Source organism: Eurypyga helias, unplaced genomic scaffold, assembly GCF_000690775.1.
Source record: "Eurypyga helias isolate BGI_N326 unplaced genomic scaffold, ASM69077v1 scaffold448, whole genome shotgun sequence".
NCBI classification, from domain to species: domain Eukaryota; kingdom Metazoa; phylum Chordata; class Aves; order Eurypygiformes; family Eurypygidae; genus Eurypyga; species Eurypyga helias.
The window spans coordinates 19,681-45,690 of NW_010267432.1; the positions used below are offsets into that span (position 1 = coordinate 19,681).

At 43.3% G+C, this 26,010-nt stretch overlaps 1 protein-coding gene across 1 annotated transcript in view; it reads left to right on the plus strand.

The window, feature by feature from the left end:
- Positions 1-5,285: 5,285 nt before the first annotated feature.
- GUCY2F (guanylate cyclase 2F, retinal) overlaps positions 5,286-26,010 on the plus strand; it is a 47,158-nt gene continuing 26,433 nt past the window's right edge. Inside the window, exons 1-10 of the mRNA XM_010157406.1 lie at positions 5,286-6,024; positions 7,732-8,033; positions 9,865-10,219; positions 14,967-15,051; positions 18,250-18,346; positions 18,683-18,817; positions 19,657-19,737; positions 20,748-20,924; positions 21,857-22,013; positions 23,841-23,990. Of these exons, the coding sequence (XP_010155708.1) occupies positions 5,286-6,024; positions 7,732-8,033; positions 9,865-10,219; positions 14,967-15,051; positions 18,250-18,346; positions 18,683-18,817; positions 19,657-19,737; positions 20,748-20,924; positions 21,857-22,013; positions 23,841-23,990 (2,278 nt within the window). The remainder of the gene's footprint in view (positions 6,025-7,731; positions 8,034-9,864; positions 10,220-14,966; positions 15,052-18,249; positions 18,347-18,682; positions 18,818-19,656; positions 19,738-20,747; positions 20,925-21,856; positions 22,014-23,840; positions 23,991-26,010) is intronic.

Genomic DNA, 26,010 nt, shown 5'->3' on the forward strand with positions numbered 1-26,010 from the left:
GAGACACTCCGTCTCCTTCACTACCTGTCTTTAACTCGCTTATTAAAAGTCCAGCCTCGCTAAGCCTCATGTAAAGAGAATGATGAACAGTAGCCGCTTCTTAGGTTGAATCAGAGCTGGATTCTAAGAGGTTTGAAAATATCCCCTGTAAGAGGAACACTTCTGTATGTATTGCTATATAATGAGCTTCTGGAGACGAGGCTGTCAAATTAAACACTCAGGTTTTGATGCCTAAATACATACACGTAAAAATACCTCATCCTGTGTTATGAGACTGTTTCCTGCCAGCTATAATATTGACTATCCCAACTACCTGCATCGTCATATATTCCACTAATTCCAGTGCCAGAGCTGTCAGATCTCACAGGCTACAAAATTCAGCTTCCAAGAAAATCAAGTAAATCTAGCCATTTGGGGCAAGAAGTGGACACACTTGACCCTGACTCTACAGGACTCTTCAGGGTGAAGAGACAGCTGCTCTGATGCAAACCAGATAATCTGGAGAAAAAGGGGTACCACTTAAACCAGGATAATATGGCACAGCCAGAAACTCTGTCCCCAAAAAAACCAGCCCCTCTAAAACCATGGGACATCAAACCCTTCCCGTGCTGCATGGTCAAGAAACTGCTGTCAGATTGGGTTGATGTCAAGTTTATTCAAAGTCATGGAAAGGCAAAATGGAGAGGAACTTATAAAGAATTAAAGGGTGGAGGTTAACTAATGCCAGGCAGTGAGGCTGGAGTGATAATAAATCTTGTCAGTCTGACTTTACATAATTTTTGTGATCGAGTCACAAGTCTGGCAGGTGAAGTCAAGTGGTGACATTGTCTTCTTAAACCCCTGCAAGATGTGATCCTGCTGAAAGGTGATATTGAGAGAGAAAATTGGTGCTACATAGTCAGTGTGTCTGTGTCATAAAGAAATTAAAAAATGATTAATTGGTATTTTGAAATAAAGTAGTAGATGAGGAACGTCCTTTGGTTGTGTTTTCTAGTGGATCCTCTGGGATCTCGTTTTTTTCAGTGCTGCTCAATAACTGTAACACATTATCTGGAAGAAACAGAAAAGTCATTATTCATAAAACTTGCAGATTGGACTGGAGATCTCATTAAATGAACGTATTTTAAAAGTATCCACTCAGCTAAAACCAGATGAGTTTGTGTACATTTGGGAACACAGAATTCGTACCACACTTCCAAAGAGGTTGTTTGCATTAAGGAAGGCAAAAATGGGCTTGAAAACAGCGATGTTGCAAATGTGTACATCTGAGCTGTAGAATTAAAGTGGAGAAAAGTCAAATAGGTGATAAAAGGTGCCATCAATTCTATATTCAGCATTAAGGCATAGGCTCACTAATGGATCCTGCTTCTAATTTAGCAAAGAGAAGGAAAATTAGAAATGAATGTCAAAAGTGTTACAAGCATGAAATCCTAAAAGCAGGCTCTACGGCAAAAGCCTTAAGGAGCTGTTTATTTATTTTGCTCAGAGGGTGACTGGGATGTGAGCTAATTATGGTGTGTGAATGTCTGCAGGGAGGTGATATTTGTTGTGCTTCCTGGTTTTTTGTTTCACAGGCAAAGGCGGAGTGTGAGCCAGTTGCAGGAAGCTGAAGCTAGACGTTAAGTGGGTATTTTTAATGTTGAGGGTAATTAACAATTGGAATAATAGATGTGGGAACATGGTAGATCCTCCAAGGCTGGAGCTTTTAATTAAGATTTGGAGGATGTGAAAAAAGGCTAACGCCAGTGTTGCCATGCTGCTCACTTTCAATTTTCTCTATAATCAGTGGAGATATGAGACTTTTCTGCAGGGAGAGTCAGAGCAGCAGCCAAGCCTGTTCCTTGTCTCCCTTTGCTGGCTGCAGAGGGTTTCCAGAGAAATCAGCTTTATTCAGTGGTACCCTCTGGTATAATGCGTTACAAAACGCGTATTATTTCCAGGATGCTTGAAGAGCTCAAAGGAGCAGCAGCTCCTGGGAGGCTGTTTGGCCAGGCTGGTGTGGGAGGTCAAACTGAGAGATTAGAGCACCCTCTTCTGCTCCAAACATTTAAAGCAAAGCAATGGAGCTGTGGCTTAACCTCCCCATGGGAAACGCTGTAGCTGTATGGATGTGTGCGCCGCTCACTTCAGTGAGTACGGAAGAGCGTTGGGGTTTGATCTGGCGGCTGTGCAAATAACACAGCCTTCCAAAGAAATCTTTGCTCTGTGGTGTGGTTGTTGCAGTAATGATGAACTTAAGATGTGAGAAAAAAAGCGCGAGGTTTGGAGCCATATGCAAGGTTTTAAAATTTAATATTAATTCCAACCAGAACTACTTTAATAACACTTTTTTTTTGGCCTCAGCTGCTTGATTTACCTTGCTGCTTTACTAGTGAGGCAAATCAGACAGTGCCAGGACCTGAGCTGGTTTTGCAGAAGTAGGAGTGTTATTCCCAGTCCTGAATACCCGAAGCATGGGACAGACATGGCAGACCTATTTGCGATAAACAGATTTCCTTATGGAGGGTGGGTTCCTGCCACGGTTATTACTTGATTGCAGGACGGTCTTTTCTTTCACTGTCCATCAAGAAGAAAAGGGAGAAAGTGATAAAAGTTTCAACCCACTTGGCTATGGGGAAGTTGTTAAGGGTCAGAGTAATTACTCTAATAAATAGATCTCCAAGTCGAACATTTTTTAATCTTTCATTGTTGGGTGCCTGAACCACATTTTTTTCAACATGGGAGATTTTAATGCTATAAACATCCTCTAGAAGTGAGTCACTGGAGTTCTGCAGCTGCTCCAGGAGGCAGCACTGTTGTCAATAGTGAAAGAAATGAGATAGCAGGGAGCATATGATATATGGATAAAGATGTAGGTATATTTATATATGGATAAATCAAACTTCTAAGTTCAGTTCAAAAAAAATCTGACTCCTAACTGCAAAACCTGTATTTAATTTCACGTTTTGATTAAAACCTAGAGTCAAAATTTAATGCACTGCTAGCATACAGAGCAGTGTTCTGAGTTTAGGCTTGATGTTAGCATGCTTTTTAGGCACTTTCCAAATGCAAAGCTATTTGGGGATTCCTGATAACTATCTGGAGCTGCACCAGTTTTCAATGAAGCATGTGTCCAGGAACCTTCCCGGGAAAACAAGGAAATGAATGAATGGAAGGAAATTAAATAAATTAATGGAGAGAGCTGCTCTCCCCACTGCATCTGAAAGACTTTGTGGCTTCCCTCAATCATTAGTCATGCAGAACTGCTCCTGAACACACACCAATGAGATGTGTATAATTTATATGATGTATTTGAATTTAATACTGCTAAAAGGTTGAATTGCAAATGATTCCCTCAGGACCACAAGTGCTGGACCTGTGACCTCAGCTAAATCACTGCAAGGGACTTCCTAGGACAGGTGTGGAGACATTTGAGGTATTTCCAGATTTGACAGTTTTATTGCCAGGTCCACTGGGTAAGAAAGGTGCCTGGGAGTGTGGAGAGGGTTATTGGAGGGCTCCTCTGTAGGGAGATATTTAGAGGATCCAGGGAAATAACCAAGATGACTTCAATGCAAGTGTAAAAAGCTCTGTGTCTGTCATGACGGGTACAAGGAAGAAACAGGGAAGAGGGGAATGTAACACTTCAGCAAATATTCTTCTTGCCCCAAACCTAAAATACCTCTTATGTCTGCTGCTTACAAGGCAGAAGAGGAGCTATCCCTGCTGCCGTGCAGAAAGACTTAAGGAGCTGTTCTGCAGGGGCAGATCCCAGGAGCTAAATCCCACTAATCCAAGGACAGAGCTTTAAGATGCCATCCCTACAATTGCTAAGTTAGATATGAATACGTCTCTGCACTGAGGCAGTTCAGAGTGAGACAGCCTTGGAGCTGCACAAGACCTTCATTAAGGAAATAAAGGCTTGGGAGAATGTACCCCAGATTGTGAAATCCTGGAGAAGAAGGATGGCCCTCACCAAAAGGGATATCAGAAGCTTTCAACACGGCGTGGAGGGTCACAGAGCACCCACCCAGTTGGAGTGATCCATGCAAGCAAGAAGTTGAAGGAGGTAGGCACCCAAGCACTCTTGCAGGTGAAGTTGACCATGCATCGCCTATCCTGGAGGTGGGACCCACATCTGAGGGCAGCCACTGCCACGGGTGAGAAGCTGCTCTGCTGGTGGGTGCATTCTGAAGGTCTCTCTCCATCAGGCTAGACGACCCGTGGGTTCATTTACAGTACAGGCTGCATTGCGGTGCTCCACGCTGCATGTCTTGGTGACTGAAGATCCAGGATAAAAATACTTCTCCGGTAATGAACAGGTAAGCTTGTGTAAGGGGCCTGCTATTTTTAGAGTGGAAACCTGCTTGGATCAGCAAATTTGCTAAGCCACGGGGTGACACTGCAAATGGCAGGGAGACTGCTGTGGGTTTGCAATTTCTGTGCTTGGCTGTGAAGGGTGAGGTTCTTATTCCAGAAAAAATAGCTATGGCTCCTAGTCTTTAACCAAGAGTACTTTAAGCCAAGAATGAACATGAAGCTTTTGCCCTGACAGTTATTTAACAGTTCTTTATCTAAATTCAAATCATAATCCTCCTTTCCCTCATTTTGTGATTACCTGTTTATCCACCTTTCATTTTGGCAGGTTTAAGAGAGTCTGGCATGAGCTGTCCTTGAAAAACCTTTTCAGAAAGTTTTACAATCATAGGCACATTCATATATTTCACTAAATGTATGTATATACGGGTCTATATGTGTTTGTGTATGTTTGTATGGGCTCTGATTCATATTCAAAACTCACTGAGAATTCTGGATTAACTAAAGTTGCTCTCTTAGCGCGCTTCACCTTTTTATTTTCTTACATGTATATTTGTCTGTGTGATTTGGGAATTAACCTTGCGAAGAACCAAACGCATAGTATATCCATAGGTTTTGTTTAATGCTGCAAACAAAGCAGACTCACTCTTCACTGCCTGATTTCACAGTATATTGCAAAGCTTTTTAAAATGTTGATGTAAGTGTGCACTTAAGGGCCATGGTACAACTAGCTGATGCTGGTGGATGCTTGTCTGCATGGTGCAGGGACTTGTGTGGTGCATGCCCACGTGTCTGTGCAGGGTTTTGGCACCTCATAGACCTGCACCTTGAGAACTGTTGTGTAATTTGGGCTGACTCAGCTGCATCTACATGGACGGAACAAATACGTATACAGGAAGGGAAATGTAATCTGCTTTTCTTCCAGCAGCTGGTAATGCACTGTCTGGCTTCCTGAAGACCTCGGCGCAGATCTACCCCCCTGTAAAACAATGCCATTTCTCCTACCGTGTCCTAACAGCTTGTTCTGGGTGCTGTCAAGGCACATTAGATTGCATCAGTTCAACACTGGACATTCATTCAAGACATTTTTCCAGGCTGTCTGGTGGCTGCTCTTGGGAATAATCCTACTTGGCTATCCAACACATGGTTCCGTTTTTAAAATTGGACTGGTCGGGCCCTGGAACTGTGACCTCTTCTTTTCCAAAGCCTTTCCTCATGTGGCTGCCAGGTTAGCACTGGGACGACTAAGCAAAGATCCTTCACTAGATCTTGGCCACAGACTGGATTATGTGGTCCTGCAAGAAGAATGTGAGACATCAAGAGCTCTGGTTAGATTCATTGACTTTGAAAAGCTTTCTTCAGCTTTCATAGGCCCTCTGAACCCAGGCTTCTGTGAGGTAGCTACACTTTTAGGGCAAAACTGGAATAAAGCCATCTTCTCATGGATGTGCATCAATTATAAACTGGATTCCACCATCCACCACCCTACATTTGCAAGGACCCTGCCCTCTCCAACCAGAGTTTTGTTTACAATAATGAAATATTTTAACTGGGCTCATGTTGGCATCATTGCTTCCAACGAGGATATTTGGATGGACACAGCCAGCAAGTTAGCAAGTGCACTCAGGAACCAAGGGCTTCCTGTCGGCATTGTTACATCCCTGCATGAAGGAGAAAAAGGCATGGAGGACACCTGGAATGAAATTAAAGGAATTGATGGCATTAGAAGTAAGTGCTTTGAGGATTTTTTTTTTTTTCTCCAGGGTAGGACTGCATTGTTATCCAATGGGCATAGCTTAGAGAATCAAATTTTTGAAGTCAAACAGACTTTTATCTTTGACCCTAATGGAGCCAGGGCTTCACATGATCACATAAAATAATGCTTGGCATTTTGTATGTGATGGAGATAGATAGGGCAAAACATTCTTCTACAACATGAAAGATTGGGTTCGGCTTGTCTGAAAAAATATTTAGTAGATGGGTGTCTGTGCTTGACCCTGTGAAGTGTAAGGAGGGGTTTATAGGAAGGGTTTATATTTATGGTCTTTTGGATTATGGATTATCAAAAATCTCATGCTTCTATGCTGTGTCCTTGCAACTTGTGTTCAGTGAAGGTATCAGAAGTGAAATCCAGTGTTATACACCACATACTAAAGCAGTGGAAGTGGCCTTGTTGGTGTACAACATGTAATAGAGAATGACCTTTTTTTTCTTGAAAAAATGCGGGAGAAATGTAATGTTTTTCTGGTTCAGAGCCTTGTTAGGAAGTCTGTGATGGAGCTCTAATCCTAGATGTACACCTCTGTGGTCAGCACTGTGAATCCAGATGAGGACGCATTTTAGCAAAGACCTTGACTTTTATGCCAAAGACTAACAAGGGTAGCAAAGTGCTGTCCAACCTGGAGTTTTATCAATGCTCAAATCTATGCTTGAGACCAAATTTGCCTTGGGTGGGTTCATCTCATCACCACTGGAGTTCTCCATGTGAGTTAGAGGTGGTGGACTCTTTTCATAGTCAGTGTGGAGAACCAGACCCTCTTCAAACATGTTTCACCTGACCAGCTTAAGCTCTCTGCTGTAGTATGGGATGAATCACTGCCTAGAAGTGCCCATTTCTCTCCTGCAATTCAGCAACTTGAAAATGCTCTTGTTCATTTCAGCTTCTACTTTATCGAGCATACTTTCCTAAGGAGAGACCACAGCTACTCTAGACATCCTGCTTCTTCCTGGTTTAGTAGGAAGCAGGTCTCCTTTGCATCTTTACTCCCCATCATTGCCCTGCTTTGCTCTTCTCACTGGCTGAGATTTGAAATGCTGTCTTTGATGAAAGATCAGTAGTGCTTCCTTTCATGAAGGGCCAGTGAGCACTGTGGAAAGACTGTTAAATCTGAAACACATTAGTGTTTCAGATCTCCCCACCAGACAAGGGGACAGTGTCCCCGTGGCATTTTGTAGGCAAAGGCACAGGCTCTGTGATGGCCAAGCATGGACCAGATGTTGAAACATCACAGTGCCCAACCTAAAAAGCTGTATATATGGTGACAGGGTGAACGGGTGGAACTTGGGCACTGCTAATGACTGTATGATGTCTGTCAGCTCAGGGCATACAAAGGGAAAGCTCAAATCTCTCAGCCAATGGCAGCACAAGACCATGACTTCCCATCATATTATACTGTGCCTCACTTTTGCCAAAATTTCTCTTTGCTTCTCCTACTGTATGGCTCCAGGGATGGGTAATGCCCACCAACTCCTTTGATAGATATTGCAGACCTCCAGAGGCTGAATGAAATGAGTGTAGCTCCCAACTTGCTCAGAACATCACTCTGGTGGGAGACCATTAGAGCCTGACCTGATACAGCAGTTCAGACAGCTCTTTCCATATTTTGTGTTGAAAATGCCATGTGGATTAAGAACACTGCAATCCTTGTGTTTCAGTTATACTCCTGTGCATGCATTCTATGCTCATTGGAGGGGAGAAGCAAGCCACCTTACTCACAAAAGCTCTGGAAATGGGACTAGCAGATGGAAGATACGTCTTCATTCCATACGACACTTTACTGTACAGTCTTCCTTACCAAAACAACTCATTCAAGATCTTTGATAACGACAGCAAGCTCCAGGAAGCATATGATGCTGTGCTGACTATCACGCTGGCATCTGGAGAAAGGACTTTCTACGATGCATTCAGGGAAGCTAAAGAAAGTGGTGAAATAACCAGGGATTTGGAAGTAACCCAGGTAAATATTATTTCCCTCAGGCTTTTCTGGGAGCTGGTAATGGGAAACATGAGAGAAGCAATAGTTAAAAAGTAGAGCTGAGAGACAACCCAGAATACATGCTTTTGTTCTGAGAAAAATATGGTGAAAACTGGATGTGTTTTGCATTCGTTTGGAAAGGGTATTTCTCCTGAATGTCTAGCAATCTAACTCAGATCAGCTGCAGGACTATGTTAAGATTTCAAGTGAATGGGGTTGCATAGAATCATAGAATGGCTTATGCTGGAAGGGACCTTAAAGATCATCCAGTTCCAACTCCTTGCCATGGGCAGGGACACCTTACACTAGACCAGGTTGCTCCAAGCCACATCCAGCCTAGCCCTGGACAATTCCAGGGATGGGGCATCCACAGCTTCTCTGGGCAGCCTGTTCCAGCGCCTTACCACCCTCTCTGGGAAGTACTTTTTCCTGATATCCAATCTAAACCTCCCCACTTTCAATTTAAACCCGTTACCCCTTGTCTTATCCCTATGGGACCTTGTTTACTCTGAGGCTCCCAGATTTGGTTTGCTTCATGCTAACTGCTGTAGGCCCAAGCTGAAGCAGTGTCCCCTAAGGTGAGTAAAGTCCACGGAGTTTTTAAGGCACCAGAATAAGATGTCCACATGCCTAAGAATTTGGGGGGATGCAGCAGGCAAATGAAATACTGGATGCTTCTAGAGGAAAATGCTTAGTATCATTGTTGCCCCATTCTTTTCAGCACTAGAGTCAAAGTTATTATTTGTCAGCACAATTATTTATATGTCACCAGTAACCTATAAAAAGGCCAAGTCAGTGGCAACCTTGTAAACATTGCAAGAAGAATTGGGGTATCTGCCATACTGGTGGAGAGAGGCAGGATTCAGATGAGCTAATCTTCATATCTTACTATGAACTTTCAAAAAATTGTAAGTACTTTTAAGGCATGATTTATCAGATCTGTATGGATGCCTACTTAGGAGATTAATCATGTCCTGAAAGCATTAATTTCTTTCCCTCCATTATAATGAGATCTCAGATTAACCATATTGAGTGTAGTGTTCTTCACTGTAAATGTCTACATCTGGTCAACAAATCCCAACACAGATGTCAGGTCAGATGCCATTCCATGGCTCCCAACAGCACACCTCATTTCATCACCAGTGCATGGCTATAATCTCTTTTCACCTGCCAAGTGTGAATGACCATGTGATTGCAAAAGCTGCCATGCGTGTTTTTAGGCAGCATAAATATATGGGTTCCTAAGTCAAATCTGGCACAAAAGGGAGCAATGGAAGGAGAAAAGGCTCTGGTACCCCAGAGAATGAGTTTGCTATGGCTCTGCTTTGTGGTTTTTACGTCTTAGGAATAAACAGTGTTTTGACAGGGGGGATCAATCCTTTGGGCATGACATTTTTCCTACCTGGGTAGGGAGGTGAGCCTCTGGTTTTGATCATCTCTTTGTGGAAAGTGTTTTAGCACAGTCCTCTAAGGCAGACTGTGATAAAATGCCAGCTGAAGATCAGGCTCAGAGTCTTGGCTCTTCCTATGATAAAGCAATTTTACATGGTTTAAAAAATATTTTAAAATAGTATTTTGGAAAGCAAGCGTAAGAAAAGACAGATATTCAAAATCACATTAAAACTCCAAAGTCCACAAAGTCCAGAGCTACCTTCAACCCAAAATTCTTCAAACACATTGCTCTGTGAGCCTTAATGCTCAGGTGTCTCCGTTCTTGAGATTACAGCTTGGCCAGTGGGACATCTTTTGCTACAGATCTCAAACCAGAGATTGGCAGCAGTATAACTGAACTCAATTTTTGCTGTATTTTTAGGTTTCTCCACTTTTTGGAACAATCTATGATGCCATTTACTTCATGGCAATGGCTATTGACAGTGCTCGGAAGAAAGGAGTCAGAATCTCAGGAGCTAACATGGCTGAACACACAAAAAACTTCAGTTTCCCTGGATTTAGTCACCAAGTAGAAACAGACAACTGTGGGAATGGGCTGAACAACTATGTGATATTGGACACAGATGGTCATGGGAACCAGCTCATCCCAACCCACTTGCTGGACATGTCTTCGGATTCTGTGAAGTCCCTAGGCCAGGCCATCCACTTTCCCAGCGGAGCTCCACCTCAGCCAGACTCCAGCTGTTGGTTTGATCCAGATGTTCTCTGCTCTGGAGGTAAGAAAGACAAAAAAACCACTGTGTCAAATGGCATTGGGTCCATGCTTCTTATTTATTTCATCTTTTCTCTTACTCCAGGGGAAAGCCCCCCAAAGAGAAAACTCTAAACTCAAAAACTTCATATAAATATGACCAGTCATCATCTGTTTCTAATGAGTGCTATACGTACTATTGATCCACAAGACTTGCTTGTTAAGTCAATAAGGTTGTTGCCACTGTTGGGTGCTGAAAAGAGTTTTCCAGGTCCTACAGTCAACATCTACCTGTACTGATAACAATCAATATATGCCAGAGGCTCCAGCTAGCACAGTGTCCATGTCCTTCGGAGGGACAGGGCACTAAGAGGATTTGTGTTGAAGACAGCCTAAGAGAGCTGCACAACAGCAGATGCTCTCACCATCTCTCCTGGTTAACCCCAGCTCCTTTACCCAGTTAGCTACACAGCTTTAAGGATGATCAGAGCTCACCTCATCAAGAAATTATAAACATTACTCAAAATAATTTGAGTTACTGTAGACAACAGAGGTAGTAATCAAAGACTCAGGGGCAGAGATCCCTGTGCTGCTTCTTAGGTTTGTGAGACTGAGCACTGTTTTTGCTTATTGTTTTTAATCTGAGGCAACTGTGGTGCAATTTGAAGACAAAATCTCAGGGTAGGATACTTAGCCTCCACTTGACATATTTACTTATAAAACTAAGCATTTACTCCTGCTACTCCAGGATATGACTTAAACAGACAAAATTAACCACATCTACAAAATATTGCATTCAGCAGCTGAGAAAAACATTTCCCTTGGCTCAACCATAACTGGTTTAAATCAGTGTTGCTCCATGGAAATTGGAGATAAACTGATCTTATGGCAGCTGGCAAGCTATAGACGAGTCAAGTATCATGCTACCATATATCTAATTTTGCACTGCCACCAAGAACAGCATAGCAATTTAACATCCCATTTCAGTCTATGGAAAAATCTCACTGATTTTCAGAGAGATCAGATTTTATGTTCACACCTTTACAAAAGCATAAAGCTCTAAGCATTTGTCAGCGAAGCAGTAATTTATTACTGCAATTAATATTTCAGAGACTGAATTTTATGAGTAGAATTAAATCCAGGCTTCAGTCTGGCTTTTGTATGGAGTTAGGGTTGGAGAGGGACTGGATGTGAAGCTGCCAGGCTGCTGTGGCTCCTGATCCTGGGCCACCAGGACCAGGCTGAGCAGGTGCTCTCAGTACGCATGCATACACACACGGTGCACACACAGCCAATTACTGCCAGACTAGCACACACAGGACAGCATTACCCACAACCAGCATTAACACAACATGGGACGACAGAAACGGCCTGATCCTGCTCTTAAGCACCACTTAATCAGGCTCCAAGCTTGCCACCAGATGTCATAATCCCAGCTCCTGCACACACAAAATGCATCCTCTGGTAAGTCGCCCAAATCTGTAATTCCCCCAGAGCCATCCCTCAAACCCTCTGGTCTTTGCAAGAGATGGTCTTCAGACGTCTGGTCTCTCATGGATTGCAGGCTCCAGAAATTCTTATCTTACCTGTTGGTTAGGTTGACGTGAAGTCTACTAATGTCACACGCAGGCAGACAGCACACTCATGCAGGAAAGAAAAAATTAGGAATAGGGGTTAAGAAGAAGGTAGGACAGATGGTGATGATAGGGTGAAGGGTTTGGCTGGAAAAATGTGCAGCATACTTATGCATAGTCATCATCCCAATCCTCTCCAGTATCCCGCACTTGAGCCTCTCCAGCTCACCCCCATCCCTCCCTTCCCCCATTTTTTTCCCTTCCTCATCCTGTAAGAAGTTTCATATACTCTCCCAGTCCCCTTAAAAAATCCCGTAATGAGTTTAACAACACAATCCCACAAGCCCCTCAAGTATGCCATAAATTTGCTATTCCCCATGAGCACAGGATAACCTTCATTCACTTCTGATTATCTATAAAGTTCTGGTTGAGCTTTCTCAAGGCTCTGCAATGTTCCCACAATGGCCCATCCATCAGTGAGATGAGCACGCTGGTCTTTGGTATTGCTTTCACTATCTCCTGTTCCTTAGGGTTTGTTTATCTGGGTGTTTATTTTTCACTTTTTTTGTCCTTTTACTATCTCTTGTTCACCCCAGTGAATTTTGTGCTCCAGCTTGTTCTTGCTCTCAGCTTATCAGATGCCATTTCAGTGAATTAAATTGGATTGGATGTTTTACAGATGTGTAAGTATCCTCATGTCAAGATGGGTCCATACTTTGAGCAAAGGGCATGATCAGGGACAGACCCTTTGCTATTCCTTGGTTTTCTGCACTGCCTTTCAAGTACCACATTGCCTCAGAGTCCTCAGAAGTATGGTCAAGCACTTGAGGGTTATAAAATGCAACACCAGTAAGCGGAATAATATCTCTGAGGCTATTTCTCAAAGATTTGTTCAGACAACAGAGTCTCTGGGACCTACCTGAAGAAGCTCAGGAGACAGCACCAGTAAAAATAAAAAAGACCTAACACCCTAATTAAATACAGAAGAGACAGTTAACAAACTCCACATTATTCCTACCACATTGTGGTCTTGGTTACAGATACTTTCTGAAAGTGTTAGGTGGCCATGCGGAAATGTGAGATGGGACTTCCATACCCCTGCACTTCATCACCGGTTTGTCCAGAAGGCATTTTGTCCTTTGTTGGTCAAGAAAACCAGTCCATGCCCCTGTGACTGGGCTATTCTGGAGCACCTCTGCTGTGATGAAAGGCTGAGAGAATTGGGCTTGTTCAGCCTGGAGAAGAGAAAGCTCCGGGGAGACCTTATAGCACCTTCCAGTATGTGAAGGGGGCTACAAGGAAGCTGGGGGGGAGTTTTTACAAGGGACTGTAGTGACAGGACAAAGGGGAACAAGATTGAAATTGAATTGAAAGTGGGGAGGTTCAGATTGGACATCAGGAAGAAGTTCTTCACGGGAAGGGTGGTGAAGCACTGGCACAGGTTGCCCAGAGAAGCTGCGGATTCCCCATCCCTGGAAGTGTTCAAGGCCAGGCTGGATGAGGGCTTGAGCAGCCTGGTCTATGGAAGGTGTCCCTGTCCATAGCAGGGAGTTGGAACTGGATGATCTTTACAGTCCTTTCCAACCCAAACCATTCTATGATTCTATGATTCTATTCAAAGCTCATTCTCTCTTCAGTAACAAGTTTCCCAGCAAGTCACCACAAGTTCAAGGCACTAGGTCTCCTGAAAATCTGTTTCTAAGATGATCCAATCACTCCTTTTCCATGGAGCTAGCATTGTGCAAGACCTTTTGAGGTGTGTTCTGGCTTCACACTCACATCAGTCCTGGAAGGAGACACATATTTTGCAGCTCCCTTGACTCCTAGGGATGAACATCACATTTCTGTTACCTGATCTTATGTGGACCAGACTCTCTGATTTTTTCTATGCATGAAGAACAAACCCTGGCCTTCTGGCCAGCTTGGTGTGGTCTTGCTTGTTCCTGTATTCAATGTGACTAGCTCCTGGAGAAAGCTGGCAGTGTCTCCACTGCAGTTTGGTGGAGTTAAACCTTGGTCTACATCCACCCTGTCTGCAAGGTGGAGAAATGGGTGTGAAGTATCCACTCTCCTGTGCCCAGATTTCAAAGAATCATGGGATGGTTTGGGTTGGGAGGGACCTTAAAGATCGTCTAGTTCCAACCCCCCTGCCATGGGCAGGGACACCTTCCACTAGACCAGGTTGCTCCAAGCCTCATCCAGCCTGGCCTTGGACACTTCCAGGGATGGGGCATCCACAGCTTCTCTGGGAAACTTGTCCCAGGCTATGCATGAGGACAACCGGGAAGTGGGGCCCTGCGCTGAAGCAGAAAGTCCAAATCCAGCAGGAAAATTTCAGCTAAATACTCTGTCTTTTTTTTGAAAATGACACCAACTTCCAAAAACGCCTGCAGCTTTCACTGGGAAACTCTAGGTTTCAGTGTTTCCAAAAGGGCCTGTGATTTAGGGGGAAGCGTAACATGAGAGTTATGAACCTTTTATCAACCCAGATTTCTTCATGCTTGTTTGTGTTTAAGGATGTCTGTATAGAGACAGAATAAACAGAAATAAACAGAAGACAGAAGAGAGAGAGACAGCAAACACTTCCCACTGGAATTTAGTTCATCCACTCATGTCAGCTTTCCTTAGCTCTCTAGCAAAGATACTCATCAGTGAAATGTCCCCAGTACTTTTTGTCGATGGGCCTGTTGAGGCAAACATCAGCCTTCTCCTTCTCTTCTGCCCTTTGCAGCATTCAAAATCTGTAGCAGGGAGTGAAAAATCCCAGATGGGCTGGTGACTCACACTGGCTGTCAGTGTGGTACCACATGATAAAGCTTTTGCAGTGTTTCAGTTCCTGGAGAGAAGAGGGTCAAATGTTCAAAAGTTACAAACTTTGCAGAAGCTGCCTTTAAAACTTCCCTTTAATTCTTCCCTATTATTTACTTGAAGAAAAACAATTTTTCTATGGATCCAGGACTCTAGATCTGGTATAGGAAAAAGTGCATGTAAATAAGTAATTGAAGTAGTTGCAGTCTCATGTAAATAGTAAGTATTTGTGTATTCACAAATTAACATCACATTAAAATTGCCGTCTAACGTTCTCCTGGCTGAATATTCAACTCTGTACTCTAATGGTCTGATACTGATATTTTCAATATTACTGCCTAAATCAAAGGGCTTTTCTACTTCACTGATTCTTTTCCCCTCTTTGCACAGGGATTGAGCCTACGGTCATGATTTTGGGAGTAATGCTGATATTCGCCCTGGTGCTTTGTGCTGTGGGCCTGGCTTCTCTCATCAGGTGAGAACTGCAGTACGTACTTGGTTCGGTGCCGCTTCTAGCTCCCGTGGGAGACTTGCATTTTAACCAGCAGTTTGGGGCATGAGAACACACAGCAGGTTTGAGTGTAGTCTTTGCTCTCCATCCACGTATCTCTTCACTTTACTAAGTGACAGTGGCTTGAGCACTGTGGGTGTGGATTCTGCAGTTTTAGGAGCCATTTTACCCTTATTCCAGTTCAGGTTTGGAAGAACATGGCAGTCTGTTCCTGGAAGGATTAACTGGTTGATGGCTCTGGAGCCTTAGGAGGGTGACTGTCACTTTGGAAGTGCAAAGTGTGCCATACCAACCAATGACAGAAATCTGATTTAAGAACGTTGTGGTGGAGACTGAGTGGGCTGAGATGTTGAATGTCTTTTTTCTTATTCTAGATCATTCTTTCCTGGATTTCTGTCCCTAATATAATCATGTTTCCTGTGAAGCACCTAAGCTGACACTCTTTACTTTTCCATGTACTAAAAATAGAGAAAGTATCTCTGGATAGAGTTTGGAACAATTAATTAGGATAACTCTTTATTACCAAGCTGAATTACTCCCTGTTTTATAGGCCAGTTTCCTGGTCATTTGCATTGCATATATATTGGTCTAGACATGGGATCTTTGGAGCAGATGAAGTACTCTGCTGGGGAAGGGACAGTTGCTAATAATTGCATATGTCACACTTGTGTCCTGACTCTATATCCAAGGTGGACGTGAGCCAGCATGGATTGGTTGGTCCAGGAGCTATGGGTTACTCTTTGACAAGGACACTATGGCCATAATCTAAAGTAATCCAGCCCCTGGAGTAACCTGTCTCTCATTAGTGATGTCTGTGTGGTGCATGCCTGGAATTAGAGTGAAATTAGAGTGAAATTAGAAGGCATGTTTAATCAGGAGCAATAAGTTCAGCAGAGCAGGGTTCCTGGATTGTTCCATCCACCTTTGCCTCTCAAATCATCCCAAAACAAGGTGGGTTTTTTTCCACTCCTGAATCATCCCTCCAAACCCAGATGATATAAGGCCACCCAGCAAGCAACAACCCAAACAGTTCACCCCCTTACAACACACAGCTGTTTCTCATACCTTATAACTACAGGCAACAAGGAAGTTGCCTCCATCCACCCGCTCTTTAAAGCCCTGCTCTATTCCTTGGCCACCAGCCTCTACAATTACATAAATAAAAGACAACCTTTCTGCCTACTCTACTTGTAAGCTGTTCCACAAGTACCAGATTGTGTTTGGGAAGGTTCAGTCATGAGTAAAGATGTATGGCCATCTGCAAGGGGAAAAAAAACTGCCTAGCGTGACTCAGAAAATGATTTATGTTAGGGAAGGGCATGTCTGGAACTAAATTTTAAACCACAGCATGGTCTGAGTTCAAACGTGGGAGCTCTGGTCTTGGCCCTGCCGGGGATCTGCTGCATGACCTTAAATGAGTCACTTCACTCTCTGTGCTTTGCTTCCAGCAGAGGGGTGCTTTCCTCCATGCTTGGGGGAGAGGATGTGATTGACTAAACAAGTTTCTCAGGAGGATAGGTGAAAAGTACCTAATTGATGAGATTTTTGCATCAAGCTGAATTGGGTGATTTGGGACAAGTGGTTAGAGAAAGACTATAGAAACTCACTTCGGGTGATATCTGTGGTCATATGGCCAAGGCTCCCTCTGAACTTCAGAAACCTGTCTCTGCTCTTCTAAAACATCTGGAGTGATACGTGCTATGGAAATCATGGTGATCTGTGGATATTTTGCAAAGTGGATTCCTTCTACCATACAGTTAGCAAAAGGCAGCCTATTGTCCACCTCGTCAGGAAAAGTCCCATGTGTGTGCAGATCAGATATCTGCTGTAGTGTAAAAGATCATTGAACAAAAAATGTGGCAGTGGGAGCAACTGGAGGAGCTTTCCTTTCCTTTTTCCTACTTGATGAAATTTTTCCTGTCCCATAAATACAGTGTGCTTTGTGCTTAGTGTTAGAACTTGACATTCATTGAAACAGTGAGTTCAGAAGTGTTGTGTGTGACTTCTGCCTCTTCCCTGAGTCTCTAAAATGGACATGTGTTGGATATTAGTGTCAGACGAATCCCAGCTAAAAACTAACAATGAAACTCGGGAATGTTTCGTATTGGTTTGCACGAAGCAGACATAAACCTGTTTGAACTATGCTGTGAATACGTAGTTCTTGACAGTGCAGCATTTCTTGCTGTGGTCCCTTCTGCCTTGTCACTCAGGAGAAGCTAGGAGAGTAGTAGGATGCAGTCAAACAACAGGGTCTTTACTGATCTGACAACTATACTGAATTTTCTCTCTCCCCTGTGGCAATTCTGCAAGTCTAGTAGCCTATCACGGAGTGCAGAGAGTCATCCCTTGGAAAATGGGCAGCAGCATCCTGTGGAGATGCCAGAAGCACATTTGTCCCATGTAACACAGTGTGTGGTAGACATCCCGTCTGGCTCAGGTCCTGGAAAAAGTAGATCTGAATCAGCGCAATCTTCTTGATCTAATTACTGCTGACCAAGAGGAACAGCACTGGCTCAGCAGTACTGCTTCCGAGATCTCCACGCTGCACTGCACTACACCATGCACACCAAACTGCTTCTCCCCTGTAGCTTTTGCCCCCGTATGAGCTTGCTGTCATTACAAGGGGGTATCTTGGTCTGTGCACCATGCTACAACACAGAGATCGACCCAGCATATTTTGTTGGTAAATTTGTGCCCAGGCAACTTTTATAAATTACCTGTGGTTCAGTTTCAGTCCCTAAGAAAGGCTGGCGTGCCTGAGAACTGTTTGCACACCAGCCAGATTGGCTGGTAGAATAAAACCTTGTATTCTTTCCTTACAGAGGATGATTTAGGATATGAAAAATAAAACCAAGAAAAACACGTTAAACTTCACCTACATATCCGATTAATATTTGTAACGAGATTCATGCAAGGTGTCTATTTGTGGTGAGACATTATAGCTTTTGTAGCCTGTGAATTGGATAACCCTTAACTTTGTGGATTTCAGTCCAAGTCAGGGCTTCATCAGCTGTCTACTGCTTTCACCCATGTCCATCCCCACTGCCACACCACATGCTGCCCTTTTCTAATACTGCAGGGAAGCCAGATGAGGGGTACTCAGAGGTGGTGTAAACTGGTTACCTACTTAAAAATTATAACTGTGACCTCCAAATCTTGCAGGCATAGTATTTTGAACAGCCAGCTATTCAAGGGACCTAACAAGATAATACTGACCTTGGATGACCTTGTCTTCATCAACCCAGAGCTGCATAAAAAGGTAAGTCCTTCCACTCATGAAAGTAATCGGGTGGGACACTCAAAGAAAAATTTGCTGTGCTGTATTTTCATACCCATTGAGATCTGGAAATGTCATTCACTTCTCCATGTCGCATTTTCCTCTGCATATCAAAAAATTTCCTATATGCTGAGTGTTTTTGAGTCTCAGATTAGATGCACATGCAGTGTCAGAGCTGTTATGATGTAAATTAGTATCCTTGGTTGTGTTTATTCTAACAATCAGGGCTTATTCTTGGTTCTTGAGGTTGGATGGCTGGAGTGGAGGTTTACATCCAAAGGTGGTAATTGTCTTGTACCTTCTTTCCTTGCTTTCCAGAGGCTGACCTTGGACAGTCTGACTGATGCAAACAGCGTAGCAGCTGACGGCAGAAGCCTGAAGTCTGTTACCCGCTCCTCTTCCTTGAAAAGTGCAGGTGCCACCCATGAAACCTCTAACGTGGCTTTGTATGAGGTAAGTAAGGACCTTGTGTAACCTCGTCCCATCACTTCAGTTCACTCAGCTGCTCAAGTGGAGGAAGTACAGTACAGTAGATCCCATGATGTGAATACTGCTAACAGACCATGAGGGTAAAAATAAGTTACTCCCGAGCAGGAACTTACCAGTGTTTAAGGTGTCTCTACACCAACCCTCACCCTGACACTTGGAGTCATGTGAGGTGGTGGTATTCAACATCCCTATATAGTGTTGCCAGGTCTGGTCCCTGTTAGAGATGTCCCCACCTAAAGGCACAGTGAAGAACCATTCTTACAAATTAAAGCCTTTATGTGGTGACATCTGTAATAAAGATCTTTCTTACAAGACAGGATCCAAATATGCAGAATAAAGGCTGTCAAATTCCCTTTTGTGACAATAGGATGGTGTGGAGTTTAGGCAGAGGCGATGGCTGAGAAAACTCACCCCATCCATCAGTTCTTTCCTAAAAACACAGCTCTTTGAAAAAATGGCACTGCGATTTTTCCTGAAAAGGAACAAACTAAACAGAATCATTAATGCCAGAGAAAATCTCTGGACAGAGTTACTTTCCTATTTAATGAATTTATCATTGTTTGTACAATACACCTTCTAGATGTGAAGTTGTGATTCAAGTGAAGGTCCCACCTTGCCCCATTTTTTGAGGGTTTCCAGTGGATATCATTATTTGTATACAGTATAGAAAGAATCTACTGCCAAGAACATTGAAAATCCCCAGCCACTGTCAAAGTCAAGGATCTGGAATTCAAACCTAGGTGCCAGTGTTAACTGTTGCTCAGAGACTTGCTCTGTCATTCACCCACCTGTATTGTGGACAGGGAGACTGGGTATGGCTGAAAAAGTTTGAGTCGGGAGCAGTTCACAACCTGCGGCAAAGCTCCACCAGCATCTTGAGGAAGGTAGGAACAGGGGATGGGGATGTGGAGGGAAGGTTTCTTGGGGGACCTTTGTGACTGCAGGGAATTTTTATTCTCCTTGACATCTGTTTATCCATTGAATCTTGCGTCATGGCTGTCAATTAGTCTCGCCCTGTGAAATATGGTGGAATGGACCATGCACGATTGCATCTGACAAACTTACCAATGACCCGTGTGCAATGATTTGCAAAAATCCACTCTGGACCTGACACTTCCAAGCTGATGAAATGCTGAACATAGAATGAGCCCTCTAAGCAATGCTGTCTGCAAAGCAGAGTGGTTTGGAGGAAATCAGCCCTGTCTGTGTCAGGACAGGGTGATGCACTGGTAGCTGTTTTCATGTGTTCCCTATTGGCTGCCTAACAGTGTGGCACAGACACAGCTGTACATTTCTCTGAGGTTTGTTTTGTGTCTCCAGTTAAAAATGCCTTAGACGTTTATTTTTAATCTTCACTTTATTATTATTACTAAATGACAAGCAAACACATTTATTTTCCAAATTCAAGGCCATTAGCTGTTTGCAGCTATAGGAGTGGCATTTTTATGCACATAACAACTGTAGCAGGGCACGTCTCCAAAGGCACCATTGATGGATGAATTTGGATCCCACAGGCATGGTATTACTTTCCAGATCAGACTAGAGCTGGAGCAAAACTCCACACACAGAACTCAGTTTACCTCAACAAAGCCATTTTGTCTTAGTGAGAGATTGAATCCAGCTTGTCTAAAGACAGACTTCTGTTAAATTTGATTTTGCTATCTTATTTTCGATATCTTGCTTTTTTTGTCTTAATGGATAGATTAAGGAGGGCAAAGCTTAAAAAGAGTGTAAGATAGCTGCAAGTAAGCAGCAGAGAGGTTGTTTGCTTTCCCATCCTTGTGTGAAAGACTCTTTGGGAGTACAGGAATGGTAAGGACATCTAATGATATAAAGAAGCTGCTGAGCAGATGTCTGGCTGACTTGGTCCTTGTGATTCACTGTCTTGTTTCAGATGAAAGATCTGCGTCATGAAAATGTGAATCTGTTCCTGGGCTTTTTCTTTGACTGTGGCATCTTTGCCATAGTGACAGAGTACTGCTCCCGAGGAAGCCTGGAGGACTTGCTGAGAAATGAAGATATGAAGCTGGATTGGATGTTCAAGTCCTCCCTTGTGATGGATCTAATTAAAGTAAATCCATTGCTCCCGCTGAGGCGTAACCTGCATGTGATTTTTATATTGACAGTGATATTTTAGCCAGAACTTCGGGATTTTTATAGTAATACAAGGAAAACCAATGTGAATGTAATTATACTGGTATACAGGGTCTTTAATGGAGAGCTCTTATTCCTGTTTTGTTACCACCTGAGAAGCACTCTTTGGGATAATAGAACTACATCCATGCAGCAGGATGAGAGGTTAAAACTACACATCAGGCTAGAACCAATCACCAAAAGTAATTAATTCTGTGACTAATTCCTACTTTTCAAGGGCCCTTGCTTCTCCTAAGTCAGAAGTGCATCCAGCATAGAACCAAATGGTAGACATCCCCTGTCACAGGATGGCTACACATATGGTCACTTTAGGAGAGTGTTCACACACTTGCAATCATGTCCCATGTGTTCCCATCCCCTAGTGGCAAGCTACCTTTCTGGGGCAGGTGGCCTGCAAAGGGTAGACTTCCAGAACCATTCACACAGCCCATTATGGGCTGTATGATGCCCACCTTCTGATCCTCCTTGAGGGAGATGCGTTGTTACCCAGCTCTTAATGGCTACCCTTGACCCAACCATTAGGTACCACCTGTATCCACATTCTTAACCTTGTCTAAAAGTATAAATCCTGAGTCCAGTGAGTCGTAAGGTTCCAGGGGGAGACATGTGATGTTCCTAAAGTTGCCAGTCCTTTCCAGTATTACTTCAGGGTGCAGATAGCTCAATTCTTGTTCCTAATCCATTTCTGAACTTTTCCTACTGTTTTTTGGGCTGATCAGCACTGCATTTGACAGACAGTCGATGCTGTATTTGTTGACATCCAAGGTGACAGTTTGGCTTGGTGTCTCTGAATGCTGACAGATCATATAATTCTTCAGCCACAGCCTCAATCTTTTCTGTGTTCTATAGGGAATTAGGTATTTGCATCACAGAGATTTTGCCCATGGACGTCTCAAGTCTCGTAACTGTGTTGTGGATGGACGGTTTGTGTTGAAGATCACTGACTATGGTTATAACGAGCTCTTAGAAGCACAGAAATGCCCGTATATTCAACCACCCCCAGAAGGTAGGTGTCATAAGTAAATATTTTGGGGAAATATTTGTCCATGTACATGACAGATGCTTCTCCTAATGCAATTGTGGGCCAGTGGCCATATAAGGATTTTTGTACTCAGTCTCATCACATCTAGTTACCTCTACAGAATGCATTGTTACAAGAAAGAATAAGCAAAGTTTTTTCAGGCTTCCTGAAAGCAAAGTGAATAGGAGAGTGTCAAGGTAATGGAAAGAATTTTTATTGTAAACAGTGACAAAACTTAAGCTGGAATCACAGAATCATGGAATGGTTTGGGTTAGAAGGGGTCTTAAAGATCATCCAGTCCCACCCTCCGCCATGAGCAAGGACTCGTTCCACTAGACCAGGTTGCTCCAAGCCTCATCCAGCCTGGCCTTGAACACTTCCAGGCATGGGGCATCCACAACTTCTCTAGGCAACCTGTTCCAGTGCCTCACCACCCTCTCCATGAAGAATTTCTTGATATCTAACTAAATCTCCCTGCTTTCAATTTAAATGCATTACCTCTTGTCCTGTCACTCCCTGCCCTTGTAAAAAGTCCCCCTCCCAGCTTCCTTGTAGCCCCCTTCAGGTACTGGAAGGTGCTATAAGGTCTCCCCGGAGCCTTCTCTTTTCCGTGCTGAACAAGCCCAATTCCCTCAGCCTTTCTTCATAGCAGAGAGGCTCCAGCCTTCTGATCATCTTCATGGCCCTTCTCTGGACTCACTCCAACCTCTCACTACAACTCACTAGTTATAGTTGAAGAAGGATTTAGTTGCTCCTGAAATCTGATCAATCCTGAATTTCTGTGACCAGTGGAATTGGCTTCACATCCTTAGCCTCAACCTTGTATTTGAAGTTTTACACTAATGCAAATGCAAAGACCCTTGCTTTGTAAAATTAGGCCATCTGAAACACAAGGGGATACAGGTCTCTCTGAAATAGGTCCTCTACATGCCAATCACCAAAGGGTGCCAATGAGATTCCCACCACTTAGGCACAGCATCCCATGGGACCAGGTTTTGGGACTTTATGGGATATCTTTCACTTGGCCATTGTCTTCAGTTTCCTATGATATCTCATTTTATTTTTGGTCTCTCTGGCTTGTTTTGGTTGTCATTGTCATATGATCATTGTAATATGATTTGGTTTCTACACATTTCCAATGTCTCAGACAGGGCAGTTGCCAGAAGACCTTCTCCTCCTCCCTTCCAAAAGTTATATAGATTGCAGTAGCTGTAATGTTCCTTATTCCCATTACTCAGAGTGCATGGTTACCTGGGTAACAACATCCCGGTTTGAAGAAGATTAATTTCTTGATGAGGCTGAGTATGTTTTACAACTGTGTCTTTCATCACTTGAACTACTGGATTATGAAGACTGATCATACTTCAGACTGCCACAAACTGCTTTTACACAAACTACTTTCATCTAAGAAGAAGTACAGAAAATATTTTATTAACTGCTGCTTTGTAAATGTGCAACAACAGTAACAAGAAATCCAGGCTTCAGCACCAACATTTTGTCTGAGTTCTATTTTCAAACAAAAAAAGGTGTTAATGCTTTTGTCATTGGTGAGAAGACTTCTTAGGCAGATGTTCAAGACTGGTGTTTTAGCATGTAAATTGCTAGCATAGCAATATTTTTTAAAAAGATAGATTGTAAATTTGGAAAATTTAATTTTTTTGTCAGGGTTTAAGTTTAGTATTTCTAACACACCACAAGAAACAGAAGTCTTGATCCAACTTTTCCTCAAATAACTGAAGTGTTCTTTTAAGCAGTTAATTTGAAATAGTCTGAGCTCAAGTGTAACAAACGTGATGCTCTTGAATGTTTTAGAATTGCTCTGGACAGCTCCTGAGTTACTGAGGGACCCGGACATGCGCAGAAAAGGCACGTTCAAAGGGGACATTTACAGCTTTGCAATCATCCTACAAGAAGTGGTTGTTCGGGGTCCACCCTACTGCATGTCAGAATTCTCTGCTGAAGGTAGGCAATGATTTCAGTACATTCTTAAGGCTTTACACAGAGCACTCACAAAAGGTCTGGCCAAGCCCCTTGGGTAAAATGTTTGTCTGGGAATAATATCTCAAACTTATGACCTTTCTCAGTGACAGAAGGCTGTTTTCAACAAAATATCCATATTAAACATAAAATTAGTAGTTCTGATCTCAGCTGCAGTACATGAGTCATCATTGCTATCAATGGGGTTGGTGCTCTGGGTACCCCCAAGATGCTTCAGAGCTGGCTGGCAGTCAGGCCACTGCAGCACCTCCAGATCCCTGTCAAAACTTCGACTTTTCTTCCTGGTGTGGAGTGAAATCTGTTGGCAGAATTTCCCATACCTTGGAAACTCCCTTGCTTTCCACTCATTGTCCCTTTTTTGTATAACATGGGGGTTGAGGTTTTTGAGCTGAACCCCTCCCTAACATCCTATTTTGTCCATCTGCTCATCTATTTTTCCTTAATTACTTCACCATTGAAAGAAGTTCTCTCTCTTCAGCTGAGATCAAAGTGATCTCATCATGACCCTGGTGACATATTGAAAGTGACTTGTATCAAAATAACTCTTTGGGAACTGCTTGTAGTGCAATTCTTGTTATTTCAAACTGTGTTGTGCACGCACAGGAGGAGCAAACACACTGCAGTCAGGGTCAGGTCACAAGCACTTGAACAGGGAGGGAGTGAAAACAATCCAAAAATTAACTGATTTCAGTGAAAGACCATTCTCAACACGTTTTAAGCTGCACAGTCACCGAGTGGGGTATAACTGCTCAGCATCTGCCAGTTCAGTGCCTGGAAAAATGGGGTCCTACCCTTGCTGTGCCCCAAGCTGCTGCAACAATACAATGGCAATGATGATTACGATGTAACCTGCCCTGTAATTCAGCTCTGGACCATTGATGTAGACTATGATGTAATTAGCAGGTGTCCCCCCATCTACTTCCCCCCGGGGGAACCTCCAGCAAATGTTGAACATAGTGCACCCCAGTTTCCTGACCTGAAAAAATGATGACTACTCATTGCTTCCTAATCCTCAGGGAGCTTGTAATCCTGGTGTGAACTTTAAAACCACCTGGGGAAGGCACTTCCCCTTGGCTGCCCCTGGAAATATTTGGGCCAGGTGCTTTGTTTAGTTCATTTGGTGGAGTTTGATGGGATGGGCCAAAGAGCTTTAAATTGTCAACACTGAAAAGCTTTGGGTATTCGCAGTAACAGCTGTGGAAATGCAAGGTTCCTGCCAGAGGGAGGGTGGTTTTCACTCCAGATGACTCCCCCTGTGCTACTGACTCTGATGAAACCTTCACTTTGGGGTTTTTTTTAAGGAGGAAGATACAATTCTACCTTACAAAAAACACCCACATTTTCTCCAGGATATTCTTACTAAGAAATATATATAAATTGAGGCTGGGTTTGGATTCTGATATCCATCTGTGTTTCAGCTGTCAATGAAATCTGCAGCTCTGCTCCTTCGCTGTAGGGCTGTTTTATCTAAAAACTGCAGGTTCACGGGCTGACTTCTCAGAGTCCAAAAGCCCACGTTCAGTTCCTTATTAGTCTTATTTCACCTCTGGGTAGGGAGACACTTGCCAGATGTTTTTCTGAACCCAAGCTCTCCCCCTTAAACTACTTTCCACTGTCTCCATTCCCATCAGTCTCCTATGTACGGGTTTCCAGTTAATAGTGGAGCATCAGAGGCTGGTATCTTTCCTGTCTGGGCTTGGCCATAGCCAGCTGCTCCCTTAGAGGATCACAGATCCCAGTGGAGAGAGTCAGAGGTAATTGTATCAAATACAAACCTGCAGGCTTACACATCCATCTGTCACACAACCTGCCCCCATTCGGACACTTTATTGCTCATAACCTGATTTTCCAGGGACAAGAAGGAAAATTAATCTTTTCTATTTAAATCCTCCAAGAGGCTCCTAACAGAGGAAAGCAGAAGTGCCCATATTTATTTGGCACAGCCTTTGGGTAGCGAGGAATAACAGTGATGGCTGAAGAATTG